General features: G+C 56.1%; 5 protein-coding genes across 5 annotated transcripts; 1 reads left to right on the top strand and 4 right to left on the bottom strand.

Annotated features, from left to right (window-relative positions):
* Positions 1–2,444: 2,444 nt before the first annotated feature.
* Positions 2,445–2,762, bottom strand: COL26b_010192 (uncharacterized protein; the record flags this gene model as incomplete). The annotated part of the gene is made up of 2 exons (XM_053182899.1): positions 2,445–2,458; positions 2,504–2,762. 2 exons carry the CDS (start codon positions 2,760–2,762, stop codon positions 2,445–2,447), a joined length of 273 nt encoding a protein of 90 aa, XP_053033168.1.
* Positions 2,763–3,997: 1,235 nt separating this feature from the next.
* Positions 3,998–4,768, top strand: COL26b_010191 (uncharacterized protein; the record flags this gene model as incomplete). Its single annotated transcript, XM_053182898.1, has 2 exons — positions 3,998–4,250; positions 4,308–4,768. The coding sequence occupies 2 exons, from the start codon at positions 3,998–4,000 to the stop codon at positions 4,766–4,768; spliced, it is 714 nt and encodes a 237-aa protein (XP_053033167.1).
* A 258-nt stretch (positions 4,769–5,026) lies between these two features.
* On the bottom strand, positions 5,027–7,057 carry COL26b_010190 (uncharacterized protein; the record flags this gene model as incomplete). The annotated part of the gene is made up of 6 exons (XM_053182897.1): positions 5,027–5,404; positions 5,459–5,619; positions 5,672–6,169; positions 6,222–6,544; positions 6,598–6,674; positions 6,725–7,057. 6 exons carry the CDS (start codon positions 7,055–7,057, stop codon positions 5,027–5,029), a joined length of 1,770 nt encoding a protein of 589 aa, XP_053033166.1.
* Positions 7,058–8,039: 982 nt separating this feature from the next.
* On the bottom strand, positions 8,040–10,184 carry COL26b_010189 (uncharacterized protein; the record flags this gene model as incomplete). Its single annotated transcript, XM_053182896.1, has 4 exons — positions 8,040–8,653; positions 8,704–8,990; positions 9,036–9,293; positions 9,343–10,184. The coding sequence occupies 4 exons, from the start codon at positions 10,182–10,184 to the stop codon at positions 8,040–8,042; spliced, it is 2,001 nt and encodes a 666-aa protein (XP_053033165.1).
* Positions 10,185–11,492: 1,308 nt separating this feature from the next.
* On the bottom strand, positions 11,493–14,501 carry COL26b_010188 (uncharacterized protein; the record flags this gene model as incomplete). Its single annotated transcript, XM_053182895.1, has 3 exons — positions 11,493–13,113; positions 13,385–13,537; positions 14,197–14,501. The coding sequence occupies 3 exons, from the start codon at positions 14,499–14,501 to the stop codon at positions 11,493–11,495; spliced, it is 2,079 nt and encodes a 692-aa protein (XP_053033164.1).
* Between the last annotated feature and the right edge of the window lie 1,608 nt (positions 14,502–16,109).

Here is a 16,109-nt window from a genome sequence, read left to right as displayed (position 1 = left end):
ATAGACTACCTAATCGGGTAATTTTAAGGATATCTACAGCCTCATAAGCCCTCTCGTAGGCCCTCAGAGGGCCCCTTAGGCCCCTTAGAGGGCCCCTTAGAGGGCTCTTTAGAGGGACCCTCAAGCCCTCCCACCCCCCCGACCCCCCTAAGGGGGCCCCTCACATATACCCTCACTTATACCTATGGGCTGGGTATACCTATAAGTGGGGCTATAGCCTATGTAAGGCCTCCTATTGGCTAGAGTATAAGACATTAAATATTTTAATTCAATTGAGGGGTGTCGGATTGATCGATTGGGTAGTGGCGATGGCCTCCCTTTGCTTGGTTAGGTTATTTGCGTTGTCAATTTACTTGCCCTCGTGGAGGCGCTGCTCTCCGTGTTGCAAGTCGATAGTTGGTTTGGGAATTCCTGCTTAGATGAGGGTACAATAGTACAAATAATGAACAGGCCAGACCGGGCGGCCTTGTTAAGGCACAGGAGTATTGATGGATTGTTGATAGGGTGTTGGCTCCGACTTGGAGGTGCCGATGCAGGCCTGACGCGATATGGTCACTCCCGTTCCGCATGTTCGGAGGATTGTGGAAGTAGGGGTGGCGGCTTGCGAAATTGCGACGAGCTCAACAAATTCAAGGGCTTTTCAGACCATGAGAGCATCACGACGGTTATATAAACCTGTGCATGACCAAACATGAGAATGGAATCTTGGTGGACTTCATTCCAAGGCAACGTATGAAAATAAAGATACATAGGAATGGTTGTTCAGGACTTGTATTGAACTGCACTCGAAATGAGAACTCTGGAACTTCGGAAACCACCTGATTGCTATTTGGAATACTTTCCATTTGCCCTCTATCGCCAATTTACACTTTCTGTTCTATGAGTGATAACGACAACCGTTGACACCTGGTCTTTCTGTGCACAAAAACTAAGTTCAGAAACGTCCGATAGGTAACTGATTCACACCATGAATTCCCAACATCTGTCAACAGACCCTGCTGTCGGATAGCCGACCACAACGTCACCAATGTCGTGCGCCGCGCTAAACGTACTTTCGTGTCAGTTCCTCCGTCTTTGGCGCATTGCTGGAAGTTGTGCATCGCATACCTTAACACGACTTGTTGCAGCTAACAATGCTATATGTCGGATCGTCGCAGCAAATCTTCCAGCCGAAAGGAATATTGCTACTTATTCTGCCGACCAGACATGTATCGTCCTTGCCGTTCACACACGCTACCGTGCCACTGATGCCGAGGCAAGTCTTGCAGCCGGCTGACACAAGTGATGCGCCCAAGAGAGGAAACAAGAGACTTGTAAACTGCATTCTGAGGGGTTGAACTGTACGTTGATTGATGTTGCAAAGCGGATAAACTGCTGTGGGAAGTGCTTGGGAGTGATTAACAACTGTAGTCTACTGCGAGGGCTTCTCGGTTCTTATATCTCACCTTCCCTTCGCCACAATACTTCAAGCACCGATAGTAATATTGAAGCTTTCGCCTTATATCACGGTTGATTAATTTGACTGTGTGACACGCGTGTCATATAGATTTGCCTTGAGACGAACGTGTGGGGGGTCACCAAACCTTGAACGGATGGTTCTATTTCGATTTAACAGTGCAACTTATCCGAGCTACAACTCATGGAAAGGCACAGACATAGAAAACAGTTCATCTTGTTGCCCTGCGCCTGACTCGACAAGTCATACAAGGCTATTGAACACGGCGTGAATCTTATTCTTCCCTTCGGTGGTCAATGGATACTCAGAGATATCTGCAAGGTCCCGCTTCAGTGTCTTTAGCATTAGCTTCTCATACAAGCGAAGAGAACACATACGTCAGCATTCCAACTTCAACGCCCCATACAACTAGCTATGCCTACTTATGGCCCTGTCTGAGGGCCTTCACATCCGACCGTCGCGCCAAGCCTGGGCCGACCGTTATAAGTTCTACTTAACTGCCAGTTTAACGCTCTCATCTCACCGGGCTGGCCGAGTTTTACGAGCAGATCAGGGGAACTAGATGCATCACAAGACAAAAGTCTCGGTAATGGTGACTCCGGCACCCCTGTCCCCTGCTCCGCGCTATGCAGCCATATGCCTACAGGGATCGACTGCAATAGGCGTAACACGGAGTAGTCCTCAGTGGTCCCGGATTACTCCAGCCATATACGCCCGTAAGGCAGTTGATCAGTACCCGGGGTTCGTCGGTCTCATTATTTACTCTAGAAAGTCTGGCATATATGTCTCTGAATATAACTCACATAGCTTTCGGGTTGTTCGAGGTGAACCATGTGTGATCCTCCAGGAATGCCTACCCATTTCACAGTTGGCAGCTTCTCATAAAGAGGTGTGATCGTTGCTGACGTAGCCCCATCTTGATCACCGCTAATCATCAGGACCGGAACTTGAATTGAGACACAGTCGTCAGATACGTCGAGGTCTAACGTCACAACTTATCAGCTGGTGGGTACCCACCTGAAGGTACTGGAGACCAACCTCTCATACTCCCCTCGTCGCACAAGTCGTTGGGCCCGTTAGTGGAGAGAAGAACAGTGTTGTCTTCTTTAAGCCATTTGAGGCTCTCCCGCAACCCACGAGGGAAAGGCTCCTTCATCAGAGTCGTGAGCTTGTCCAGCTCCTCCAAAGCATGATCAACTTCGGTGCTGCCTTGTATGCTTCCCATCCGGTACTCCTCGAGCAACGCTGCTTGGCGTGGAGGGAGAGCCGATATCCAATCTCTGGCCGCATTCTTCCACAGGGCCATGCTTGCAGGACCACTCCCGAGGACGATCTTTTGAAGTCCTTGCGGCTGGCGCGTAGCCACGTATTTCAAAGCTAGCATGGCTCCCCAGCTATGACCATACAGCGAAAAGCCTCCCTCAAGGCCTAATTTGGCCACTAGATTTTGTAGTTCGGCAACAAACAGGTCAACATTCCAGAAAGCTTCGTCCAGCCTTCTGTCTCGAATATGGGTACTGTTGCCATTACCAATCTGGTCGTAGAAGATGACAAGCGTCGACGTCTGGCGAGCAAACAGTCCGAAGGTAGGCTTCAGGTAGTGGTGAGTGTAACCAGGCCCTCCATGGAGCACAATGAGAGGAGTATGATCGCTGTTTCTGTCACCAATGATCTTGTACCAAGTTTGAGAGTGAAAGCCACTGGGAAATGACTCGTGATGGAAAGGAATGAGCCCCTCCACGGCTTGCATATTATGTGTTTGTTAAATGACGAATGCTGCATGGTGATCTCTGGAAAAGCACATAATTCGGAAATGCACAGACTGCCTTTTAAGCCCATCTTACCTGCGGCCTATAAACACAGTCGACCGTTGATGCCTTGCTAAGCGGCCAAGAAAGGCAATTTTTGGGACCACAGATGACGTACAAATCGGCGATAAGAAGCCTGTCGCGAAATCGGTGACACCGCCTCCTCTGGCTGCGTAACAAGATTCTTGCCACTCAAATACTACTCTGCTCGCCCGGCCCGTTGTTCGGAGCAGCCCGTGATGAAGCAGTTCACGGGGAATCCTCCGCGCCGGGCGCGTCACTCGGCATCCGGCCTTTCGGCAGTGAACCCCGGATTGCGGGCTCTCGGGCCCCCGATTGAACAAATTCCGCACCCCGGGACCAAAAGATCTTTGGTGATTCAGCTGGTCAAGGCATTTTCTGACACGAATACGACGAGCGATGCAATTTCGCTTGTTGAGCCACCGCTTCTCAGCCAATGAAATTGTCCGTTTAACAAACACTTGGCAACCGCCCGAGGGAAAGAGCTGATGGGCCGATCCGGGAACGCAGCTTCCCGGACGCGCCAAAGTGGGTCCCCTTCCGCGCTCCGAATTGCAGTCGTCAGTCGTGGTGTTCCTTCGTTTTCTCAACGGTATTTGTACCCGACGACATCTCAACAACAACATCCATCATCCATCCCACCGGTCAAACTCTAGCTGCATCATCGTTACGAGTAACAAGAGTCAGAAAACCAACCACGACACGAGACAAAATGGCCGCCGAAGCCATCATCAATGCTACGATGCCCCTGCATCCGTATTTCCCCCTGGATGCCCCCCTCAAGGACTACGTCGAGAACAAGCTCGGAGCCCTGGCTCTCTGCAGCACCTTCGCAGCCGGCACGATTGCCATCCTCGCTCCGACGCACAACATCATCCGAAGGACAAACCCGCGTCTCTCCAATGGCGAGATTGCTACGGCGTTGTGGTTTGTCCTCTGCGGCTTCATCCACTTCTTCTTTGAAGGTTTCTTGCCCACCTCTCCGGCATCACATCATGTAGCAATACTGACTTGACCGCCAGGCTACTTCGCCTACAACCAATCCCACATGCCCCGCATGACCGACATCTTCGGCGAGCTCTGGAAAGAGTACTCCAAGTCCGACTCGCGCTACCTGACCCAGGACTCCTTCGTGGTCTGTATGGAGTCCATCACCGCACTCTTCTGGGGCCCCATGTCCTTCGCCTGCGCCTACTTCATCGCCACCGACCACCCGCTCCGACACCCGTTCCAGATGATCATCAGCCTAGGACAGCTGTACGGCGATGTGCTCTACTACGCCACCTGCACGTTCGACAAGGTTGTCGAGAAACTCGTGTACTGCCGCCCTGAAGACTACTACTTTTACTGCTACTACATCCTGATGAACGCCTTCTGGATCGTCATCCCGTTGTTTTTGTTGGTCAAGAGCTCGGTCGAGGTGAAGAGGGCCTTTGCGGCGTTGAAGACGATCAAGAGTGGCGCGGAGAAGAAGAAGCTCTGAGTTCAGCAGTGGCATCATTGGAAAGACCAGACAGAATATTAAAAAGCTCCTAAGTCATGCTTGGGGGACTCGAAACAAAAGTTTTAGAGTGGGCATAATTACATTAATAATAGATAGGAGATGCTGTGGCGCGATGCATTCGCCTTTTATCCGTGTCTAATGCAAATGGTCTAACCCATCCCCACGCCACCCATGCAAATACTTGTGGTATCCTTTTCCGACGCGATCAGAATGCGATGCCAAACATTTCAATCACTCTCACACGTCCCCTTTCTTCTCTGCCTTCTTCTTCCGAATATCGACCCAACCCATGCCCCATCCCAGAATGAAAACACAGCCTGACAGTGCAACACACAGATAAAACACCTCGCTGATGCTTTTGGAATATGCCATCACCACTCCAGGAAGCTCGCTAGCACTGATAACTCCCCTGAATCCTGTGCCTCCAGCAGCCAAAATCGTCTTGGCGTCGACAGACGGCGCATACTTTTCGAGGTTCTTGCCCAGCCCTTCGGTGAAGATGAGCTCGGCAAAAGTAAGGAAGACTGCGCCGCTGAGCGTTTGAGCGAAGACCAGCGTCGCCATTGAGACGGACAGCAACGAGGGAGGTAGGTTGGCCTGGATTGCGATGATGTGCTGGAAATTGTCATTAGCTAGGGGCCTCCTTAGAAACTCGACTAGAATGCTCACCATTTGCATGCTCGAACCACGTCCAATACCGAGAATGATCTGGTATCCGATCCAAATACCGGTTGATGTCGTAGGCACCCAAGTCGAGATGAGTCCGCTTCCAACCGCAGAAAAGCCGGCGCCGATGAAAACCCACGGGAGGTAGTATCCCATCCTTCCAACTGCACATCAAGTCAGCATTTCTCCTATTCTAGTTTGACGAAAAGAACTTACCAAGAGCCCCAGACGTCACAGCAGAAATCAGCTGCGCTAGAATCGTAGGCAAGTAATCCACACCACCCTTAAACGGAGTCTCCCCCTTGACACTCTGGAAGTACATAGGCAAATAGTAGCTTCCCACCAAGGTGACACTCATGTTGATTCCGCCTACCAACGCGCTAGTGCAGACGACGCGCTTCTTGAGCATACCCAGCGGGATCATCGCCTTTTCGTCACCGACGTGATGCTCCCAGAGGACGAAGAGGATGGCCATGACACCAGAACCGACAAAAAGGCCGATGACGACGGACGAATTCCACGCGTAGTCATTGCCGCCGAACTGCAACGCAAGCAGAAGCATCAGTGCTGATGGGATGAAGAGAACGCAGCCGGGCAGATCGAGGTGACGGGGGACTTCGAGCAGCGGAAGGGGGGCGGAGATTCTGTCGGGGATGTGGATGAGGGCGAGGAGAACGGCGACGACGCCACCGATGGGGAGGTTGAGGTAGAAGCCTGCGTTCATTGTCAGTAACTCGGATGTGAAATATGGCGAAGGGGGGCTTACACCACCGCCAGGTAGAGTACTCCGTCAAGGCGCCTCCGACCAGGGGCCCGATCACGAGTCCCATGTTGGCGAGTCCGATCAAGATTCCAATGATCATGGGCCTTTTTGCCAGGGGCACCGTGTTCCCGATAATGGTCAACGCGCCGTTGTAGAGACCTGCGGAGCCCATGCCTGAGACGGCGCGCCCGACGATGAGCATGTTGGAAGATTTCGCGACACCGCAGATTAGGGAGCCGAGTTCAAAGAGGAATAGGCAGGAGAGGTAAATCCATTTTGAGCGGAGGTGCGTGTAGAGCTTTCCCGCGAAGGGTTGTAGCGCAGCGCTGGACGTGTTAGGCTGAGACTGAGATGGAGTAGGATCATACAGATTACTCACCTGCACAGGTTGTATGCTGCGCCGTACCAGCCTACATCGGCGAGGGAGTTGAATGTCGTGGTGATTTGCGGCACAGCCTGGACAGGTCAGCAACCAACTCCTCGTCAGTGAGAAAAAAGACACTTACTGTAACAACGATGGACATATCCAACAGGATCAAAAACGTAGTGCCTGTCAACGCAGCAAGAACAAGCAATAGCTTGATGCCGGTAACGTACTCCTCGTCCTTTGGCGCCTCGTCACTGCCGTTGGCAGCTTTCGTCGTCCCCTCCTTTTCACCTTCGATGGCCCCTTCATCGGCTGTCGTGCTTCCCCCGTCATCCTTCATTTCTGTGACCTGTTCATGAGACCGATGCGGTGAAATCTTTGTCGAGTTCTTCTCCTCCAGTGACGTATCTGCGGCAGAACCGTCCCTCAAGTCTTGCTCCTTGACGGAGCCGCGCGAAATAGGTCGATCCATGTCGATAGTCTCAGAACCCGCGCCTGAACAGAACTCAATGCCGCAGGAAAGACAAACACCAGTGACGGAGGACAAGAATAGCCAAGCCAACACGGATACGATGCGTGAAATATAAGCCTGGCCTGCCTAAATGCTACTGCAAGGTCCTCCTCCCAACTCCGCCCCAAACCCGTACGCACGCGAAAATGGAAACAAATATCCAATCGTTCACGAACAGGCTAACATGGGAGCGGACAAACAACACCCACACCAACACGCCGTTCTTCCGCCCCAACAACACATGGATAAGGGCCCCTGACCACCCCCCTGTGCCGTGCCGCATGCACCTGCGGGGTTCATCCTAACCCCGGCCTTTAGTCCAGCCCTGCAGCGCTGAACGAACCCCAACCCATCTGAACATCGGCCCATGTTGGTGTGGAAGGTGTGGGTGAGTCACGCACGCTATTGGCTCGACGGAACGTTGCTAGCTTACGAGATCTTTTGGCACCAGATTTACGACTGGTGCAGCAACAACACAGCCGCTAGGCATCAGGTTTGGATCTTAGCTCCGGTCTTTGTTGGCATTTTCCGAAATTGTTCTTGGTATGACTGTTTTTTTTAGAGGAGCGGGCGACGGAATGACTGACTGACAGGCGGACGGGCGTATGGGATTGAGATGCGGCTTTCGGGTGAACTCCGTCGGGTCAGCAAGCCAATGCCTCACGCCCACCAACGTGCAGCGGGATAAGATTGATAAGACCCAATGACAGAAAGCAGAAGGGGACTTTTGTCCCGGATAATATCGCATTTCCCAATTACTAACCCATGAATACCCCATTTCACAACCCCGGGCTTATGTCCATGTCTCCGCCGCCCCCAAAGCCGGCCCGTTGAGCGGCGTATGCATGTTCGTCTCATTACCCAAATTCAACGCCCCCAAGTCCGCGTCCCGCGTGTACTCATACAAAAGCATCGCCCGTGCAAAAATGCCAATTCCCCCGGATTAGAAATCAAACGGCGTAAAGATGTCCGTAAACCACCGGTTGTCCATCAAATCCATCCCAAACTGCCCCAGCTCCACCTCCCCGACCCCCGCCGGCACCCCCGCGCCAAGCACCGGCCCCACAGCCGCCGCCGCCGCCGCCGTCGCGGGGTTGACAAACGGACCCAACGTGCTCTCCCAGTTGCCCCTCAGCCCGCGGATCGTCTTGACGGCCTTGGCAAACGCATTGCCTTCCTCCACATCTATATTCAGCCCGGCCTCGCTGCAGACCCTCATAAAGCGGTCGCCGACCTCGTCGAGGGTGGCGATGAGGTCGATGGTGTTGCGCACGCTGGTGCGGTCCCAGACGGGGTCCTCGAAGATGGTGAGGCGGTAGAGGGCGATGACGCACTGCGAGAGCTGCGCGAAGAAGGTGAAGGGGATGGCGTAGTACGCGGCGGGCGGGAGGGTGAAGAAGTGCTCGAACCAGGCCTTGACGGCGTGCAGGCAGGCGTAGAGGATGTCGAGGCGCGCAACGTCGGGGAGGTTGGCGGGGACGCAGGCGTTTGTTTTGGAGGAGAGGGCGATTTCTTGAATGGAGAGCTCGGCGCAGTGGAGCTGGGAGATTATTGTGTCTTTATGATTGTGTTAGTTTAGAGTGGGAGGACGGGGATGGGATACTAACCTGAGCTCTGGAGTTCGGTGGGGAGGTTTTGCAGAATCTTTTGCAGTTGGCCTTGGAGGAGTTTGACGTACATTGACGGCGGTGTGCGTGAGCCGTCGGTTGCGTCGTAGGTTACCTCGGGCCGCCATGATAGACGACCTGCTTCTTCCTTGAGTAGCTGCATCCTGACGAGGGCGACGAGGGCCTGGTCGGAGGGGACTGTGACATGGCTGTCGAGGATTTGGAGGCACTCGTCCATGTGTGGCGTCCAGCGCAGGGGGTCCATCTTGCCAAGGAAGCTGGCGACACTGTGCGTTGTTAGCATAATCGTGAGGAGTTCAGGAGATACATACTTGGAGGTGACCATGTAGCACGCGAGAACAGCCCTCCGCTGCTCCATCGTGCGAGGCTGCTGGTTCTTGAGGAAGAGGCTGGACGGCGCCGTGGACCCGTTTTTCTCCCTGTCGGCCCTTTCCTGGGCGGCTTTCCAGCAGAGGAAGGGGTTCATCCCGTCGACGGGGTCCTTGTTCAGGCCTAGGTCGAAGACGAGGCCGATGGCAATCTGGCAGAACAGGCACATGAACGGCTTGTTTCCCAGCTGATGATTCGCCCTGTGATACATCAGCATCAGTCAATCACCAAAATGGAGGCAACACTCACCATCCCAAGACCACCAGCAAGCCAAGCAAGTAGTCAATACTCCTCTCGTTCTCAACGAGCAGCTTCTGCCCCACAATCTGCCTCACCCGCGTCCCCAGCGCAAGCTGCTGGCTCGCCACCCGCGACGCGACAGTCATGATGCAAATCCAAAGAAACGGCTTCTCGCTCCGCAGCTCCCGCGCCGTCATCGTCGGCCGGAAGTGCAAGAACGGGAAGTACCGCAGGTTCTGGCCCCGGAACGACTCGAACAGCGCCTCCGCCTCGTCCGGCGACGGCAGGAAATCGTCCCCGTCGCCGTACCCCGTTCCCTCAGGACTGGCCGTCTGCGTCGGCGTCGGCAACGAGGTGCCCCTCGCTGCCCCAGCTACCCCAGCTACCCCAGCTACCCCAGCTCCGTCGTCCCTGCTGCCCCGGTCGGCATACCGTCCATCCACGGCACCCGAAGCTTCGTCTTGACTACTCGACGACGCCGACGCAGCAACCCCCGCCACACCGCCGCCGCCGACAACGCCAGAGATGTTAGCCATGTCAACGAGCTCCGGCCGCCCGCCAGATTGCCGCAGCAGCGTCACCAACCCATCCAGCTTCTCCTCGAGCTGCGCCGTCCGGCTCGAGGGCGGCTTCTTGCTGCGCTTGCGCTGCGGGTTGCTCGGCTGGCACGTCTTGTTGAGCCGGTGGCACCGCTCGCAGGCGCCGCCCGCGGGGCGGAGGATGCATTTGCACTTTGCGCGCGAGCAGTTGGTACACGCGCGGCCGTACGGCGCGGCGATCCCTCCTCCTCCTCCGCCGGCGGCCCCGGCCGGATGGGGCCCGGCGTCGCCGTGAACATCCCCCGTCGGCATCCGGGATTGGGGGAAATAAGTAAGTAAGTGTGGTCTCTTTCTTTTTTACCCTGTTCGTCGGGAGCGGGCCGGGAATGCCGTCACACCCCCAGGACCTCAGCGGAATCGAATGTCCCCGGCGGCGGGTTTGCGGTCGACCAAACGCACCCTGGATTCCGCGCTCGCTCGCAGCCAAGCTTTGTGGCCGCAGGATGTGTTACCCCTAACCAGACGTTCCTGACTGGTGATTGATGATACAATACGCCCCAACGCAGCGTCACCACAAAAAACCGGGCTTCAGAGTCGATGTTGTTCCACAAATGCCGTTCAAACCACCTTCGAAGAGCGCTTGCTGCAGGAGAGGGAAAAGGGGAATGGTGGGAAATCGAGCAAGGTGAGGAATTAGCAGAACAATGAACGCAGAGCGAATTCCGCCGGGGTTGGGGGCTGGGTCTCGAGGGACGTTGACGCATAAGTAGCGTGGACAGGCGGATTTGGACGTGAATGAGGCCAACCCCGCCCGGCAGGATTAGTGATGACCTACTTTTTTTGCAGTAGCTTGGTGTTTGGGTTGGGGGACGCACGGATGTGGAACGGGAATAGGATTGAGCCGAAATCCGAAGTCCGCCGCTGGCAGTCACACAAAGGGCGATGCTTTTTGTTGCGGTTCACCTCATTTGGAAATGTTGGACGAAGGGATGACAATGAAACAGTTTTCGAATTTACTCTGTAAAGGAAGACACTTCCTTCACAACATATACAGGTGAGCCCTGTCCAGGAGGTAGGTATCTTCCCACGACGAAGCAGACAGGCTTCAGCAATCTTTCGTATCACGTTGCAGAGAGCATCTTACGAGACAGTATGTGCCACAGAGGTTGTACGATTAAAAGTTATCAAGCAATGTTCCTAAACGCCGTCTGCCCTGATTTGGTAGAATGGGCACCATATGGCAAGCAGCCTAAACCCCCCTTTGGATATACCACGCATTGCATCAAAAACAAATGTCAACGTCTCCGTAGAGCTGGTCAGTCATGACCGTTGACCGACCTCCAACGCCAGAGCCAAGCTTCAATTACTCTACACCAGAGCCGCGCTCGTCAACTGCTCAGTGGGAGAGATGAGGCCCTTCTTGCCAACGCCCTCCAATTCGTGTACCGTCCCAGGCCGTAGCAAGATGGTCCCAATGTGGACACGGCACCGTAATCATGCCGAAAATTCAGTCGCAGGGTATAGTCGTACTGTACAGTTGCCGGTCCGAAATATGTTTTGAAAAGTTGCACCGATTGTTCGAAAAGACTTGCTCCCACCATGAGTTCTGAGATTCACCACTTAAACACCGCCGCCCATGAAGGCAGCAAGGTCGTCTAACTCCAACAGCTGGCGCTCAAATGCGGAGCAGAGCTCGCTCGCGGTCATGTCCTGAGGCACAGGAACGGAAGGCTCGGCGCTGGGAGCAGTGCCGTTGCCAACAGGAGGCTGAGGGACGGCCTCGGGTGAAGCCTTGACCTCCGGCTGCTGGGGCGGAGGGCTGACGGAAGCCGGCGTTCCGGAGACGGAACCGCCATTGATAGTGGCGACACCAGGGCGGCGGGGCTGAGGAGCAGGAGGCTCGCTGTCGCGGCCGCTCTCGCTGACGGGAGCAGTGCCATTGTTGACAGGAGCCTGCTGGGGCTGAGGAACGGCCTGGTCGTAGTCCATGGCGTCGGGGTTGGTGTCGGCGTTGCTGGCGGCCTCGTCCTTGACGGACGCCTGGTCGGCGACAGGCGGGTTGGCAGGAGGAACGGAGGTGCGAGCAGCAGGGCTGCTGGAGCCAGCATCGTTGCCCAGGACACGGTGCATGACGGCGAGGTGCCTCAGCCAAGAGCTAATCAAGGGCCAAGTGTCGACACTGTCTTGCATGAAGTGAAGGCCGTCGCGAACAATGTGTCCAGCGGTCTCCACGGCGTTATTCGGTGTAAGGCCCTTGAGGGACAGGTACGCGACCGTGGCGCTGGCGGTAAAGGAGGAGAAGAGCATGAAGATGGGGAAACAAATGATGCCATCCTTATCGGAACCATTCTCCAGCGCCGTCAGCATGGCGATGGTGCTGTGGCACGAAGTAAAGAGCCTGTCGATGATCTCGTGGCACTGGGGGGACAGGCGCCAGCTCTCAACACTGAAACCGGGTGCTGTGACATACTGCAGCAGGCGGCGGCGGTTGATGAAAATCGAGGCACAGTGGAGCATGCAGTGAAGCATGGCGTAGGTGAAGCCGGATCCCATCGTGATATGGAGGTTGATCTGGCCGGGCTTGTCCACGTACTGCATAGACAGAGAATTTCTGAGACGCTCAATCTCATTCATGAGACCAGTGCAGACACCATCGTTAAAGGTCTCAGTGGTGGTAGTCATGAGCATGTGGACGACATCGCGCCAGATGCGGGTAGCCAGGACAATCTGGCCGAACTCGCCAATGTCGTCGACGCGGGTGCCAGCAGGCAGGCGGGACGGGTCCGTCAGGTTGATAGTCTGAACAAAGACGGCGTTGCCGAAAGCGAAGTTCATGTCAGAGCACGGCAACGAGACATCGTTGGTGTCGTTGGTCGAGAGAGCCGGGTGACGGCCGGGCGTGCTGGTAAGCAGGCAGTCGAGAATGTACAGCAACCAGAGGACACGGCGGAAGGACTCCTCCTGGAGGAAGCGGTCGGCCTCACTGACAGCGGCATGGTGACTGTGCAAGATGCGGTACATCTGGACCATGCGGCTGGCTTGGCCGAGGTAGATGTAGGCACGAACAGCGTTGCGGGAGCCCCATTCGTGAATGATGATCAGGCAAATGGCTTGAATCTCCGCCAAGCTGGGGGTGTCCAAGTTCTGGTTGATGATACCCATAGCCTTGGCGGCGAAGTGCTCGGCGGCACCGGTTGCGCCGGACTGACCTCCATAGCGGCGAATCAAGTTCGGGGAGCTCCTGTGACGAACGAGTTAGCGGGGCCAGTCCGCTGAATCCACTGAGCGGCACGACACTGAGTCGGCCGAAAGTCTAAAAGAGTGCAGAAGGACGCTTCGGGCCAAGTCCGGACATTTGGGGCTTAGCGAGCCGACACGACACACCCGACCGGAGGGCCGCGCCACCCACAAAATTTCGGACATTGCGGGGGAGGTGGTGAAACACACAAGGGCAGGGAGGAGATGAGGATCGGGAACAGCTGCAAAACAGCCCATCAGGTGGGAGTACGTACCGAGCAGCACAGGTCAACAGCGCGTAAATGAGGGCCGGGTCGAGCGAAGCGTTCTTGAGTTGCTGGATGAACGAAGGCTTGTGGAAGGCGACGCAAGCCGGATAGGTCTTGGAAATGACGCGCTCGCATTCCTGGATGAGCTCGGGAGTGAGCCTGATTGCAGAGTTATGTCAGCATTCCTCTCTCGATTTGTTTCTTGGGGCAGACGCGTCCCGCGGAAAGGCAGAAACAGTGGGAGGAAGAGCCGGCACGAGGCCCGGATGTATGGGGATCAGAGGCCAGGGTGGAGAGGATCGGGATACGACTCGGGAAATGAGGATGCGATGGCGCACGAAAAAGGGCTGTGGAGGCAAGGGGATGGGGGCAGAAAGCTAAACAGCGGCTCCGCGGCGACGCTAGCGGAGGTGGAAGATGCCGCCGGCGGTTGGAGATGACGGCCGCCTTCGGGAGATCGAGGGCATGGCAGAGCAATCTTGGGGTCTCGGGGGTGTCCTCCCAGCGCAAAGCCATAGACTCTTCTCCAACTCGGGCAGAAAGGGGGAACAAGCGTGTGTGAAATGTGTGATGAGAAGGGGGACAAGCCACCGCGCCCAGGCCGCATGCAGAAGGGGCCGAGCTCCCTCCCTGGTCGGCGGTGATGGGCGGCGACACAGCCGATGACCAGAATAGAACGCCGGTGCACACGGGGCGCGGCAGCTGATTCTCGGGGGGAGAAGGGGAGGGCAAACGGGGGCAACGATGGGAGAGAAAAGGAAGGAAGATGGTGAAGCTGCTGTTGGCGAGCAGGATGATGAGGAGAATGTGCGACTTACTTCTCGGGCGGCTGAATGTGCCTAGAGGCAGCGGAGGCCGGGTTGGCGGCGCGCGCATCGCCGGCCGGGACCGAGGCAGGCAGGCTCTCGCGAGCAGGGCGATGGGCAGTGGTATGGCGAGCAGGCGACTGGCCGTGGTGATGGGCCATGGACTCGGAGGGCAGATAGCATTCGTGCATGCCCTTGGCGCAGTTCTTGCATGGCGCGCGGCCATTCTCGTAAACGCACTTGGTCTTGCCCTTGCGGCAGCGCACACAGGCGCCGCCGGCTCTGAGGGCGGTAGACCGCACAACACCCGTCGACATTGTGGGTGATGCGATGCTGTGGAAAGAGGCGACGGTGTGTCGGTGTGGTGATCAAATGTCGCAAAGAATCAATAGGTAGTATGCGACAAGACAGTACAGCTTGGGGGTTGGATGACGAGTCCGGAGTCGCGTCGGTGTTGCGGGATTGTGCGCGCGACGCGATCAAAGCAGACGGTGTTTGCGGCAGCGAGAGTGTACTGTGCTGGATGCGACGACGAGGACAGCGACAGCGACCGTGATGGATGACGGCGGTGTCGGGCTGGGTTGCGAAGTGTCCCGGAGGAGTGCAACAGATGAGGTTGGATGGACAGAGGAGAAAAGGAGGAAGAGATCGGAAGGGGGAAGGGGAGCGGGAGGTGGTGTGTTTTGTTGAGGGGGGCGGGCTCCGGAAGAGAAGAGAGTTTTGGGGCCGGGTGACGCAGAGAAAAGACGACCCGTCGCGCCGAGATTATGGAGCCTCAAGGTGAAGGGTGCCAGCGGTGGCAGCGGTGGCTCCAGAGGCGACACGGTGCCCAGGGGGCGGGGGCGGGCGGGCGATGGGCGTGTAGGACGCGCAGGTGCCGGCTTGAAATGACGCGGGCGAGCAGACGTCTCCGGAGCGGTGTCGGAGCAGACCGATGATGAATCTGAAGAGGATGCACGAAGGGAGATGCAGACTTTTTTTCGTTGGTGATGCTGATGGAGCGAGGAGGGAGAATCGGAGGAGGAGGAAGGACACGGGCGGCCGCGATTTCTCGGTGGTGGGCGAAAAATCCGGGCGGTGGTTTTGGTGCCCGTTTCGGTGGATGGAGCTTGGGGGGGTGTGGAGGAAGGAGGAGGGACAGGAAAGAAAAAGAGAGAGAAAGAGGTACGGAGGTACAAAGGGGATGTACCTTTTTTTTTTTTTTTTGTGCGGCAGACGGGACCTGGGGGAAAGAGTGAAGGCAAGGCAAGGCAAGGCAAGGCCAGGCCAGGCAGGCAGGCAGGCAGGGTCGGTACCTAGGTAGCTGCCCCAAACTCCAAAGGAAAGCCAAAAGGTAGGGCAGGAGTGGGCGGCCGGGGGAAAGAATGAACCGGACAGGGACAAAAGAACAGGAAAGAACTCCGTCTGTTTGGGTTGACACAGGCACTAAAGAATTACGATGGTTCTATTTCTACAGAGTATCCGTACGTCCGTCTCATGCGAATTCTGATGCTGCTTCTGATGCACTGTCGTCTCCTGCCTGCTGATGGCAGTCCCCCCCAAGGCCAGGGCAGTTCAGTTGTGCCTCAGGGCTGGGCATGCGCGGCGCGGTCGGGTGCGGGTGTCGTCGGCGGGTCTAGGGGTGTGTGCCGAAAGAACAAGTGGAAATGGACGGAAGAAACGAGGCGGACCACCAGGAGAAGGAGGAGGAGTACGGGACCACCACCACCACCACCACCACACAGAACCGCAGGCGCAATAAAGAAAACGAAAAAAGCCGGCAGCGACGAAAACCCTGGGTGCCTGCCTACCTACCTCCTCATCAGTGAGTCGCGTCGAGGCAGGAGGGGAAAAGGGAAGAGCAAGGGGACGTGGAAGGGGGAGCGACGGGGCCAGGCAGACCTGTGCTGTGCTCTTGCTGTCCTGAAGTTTGGGCAAGTCACGTC

Source organism: Colletotrichum chrysophilum (assembly GCF_026319265.1).
Source record: "Colletotrichum chrysophilum strain AFK26 chromosome Unknown scaffold_106, whole genome shotgun sequence".
In the NCBI taxonomy this organism is placed as follows: domain Eukaryota; kingdom Fungi; phylum Ascomycota; class Sordariomycetes; order Glomerellales; family Glomerellaceae; genus Colletotrichum; species Colletotrichum chrysophilum.
This window is presented reverse-complemented; position numbering and strand designations above follow the sequence as displayed.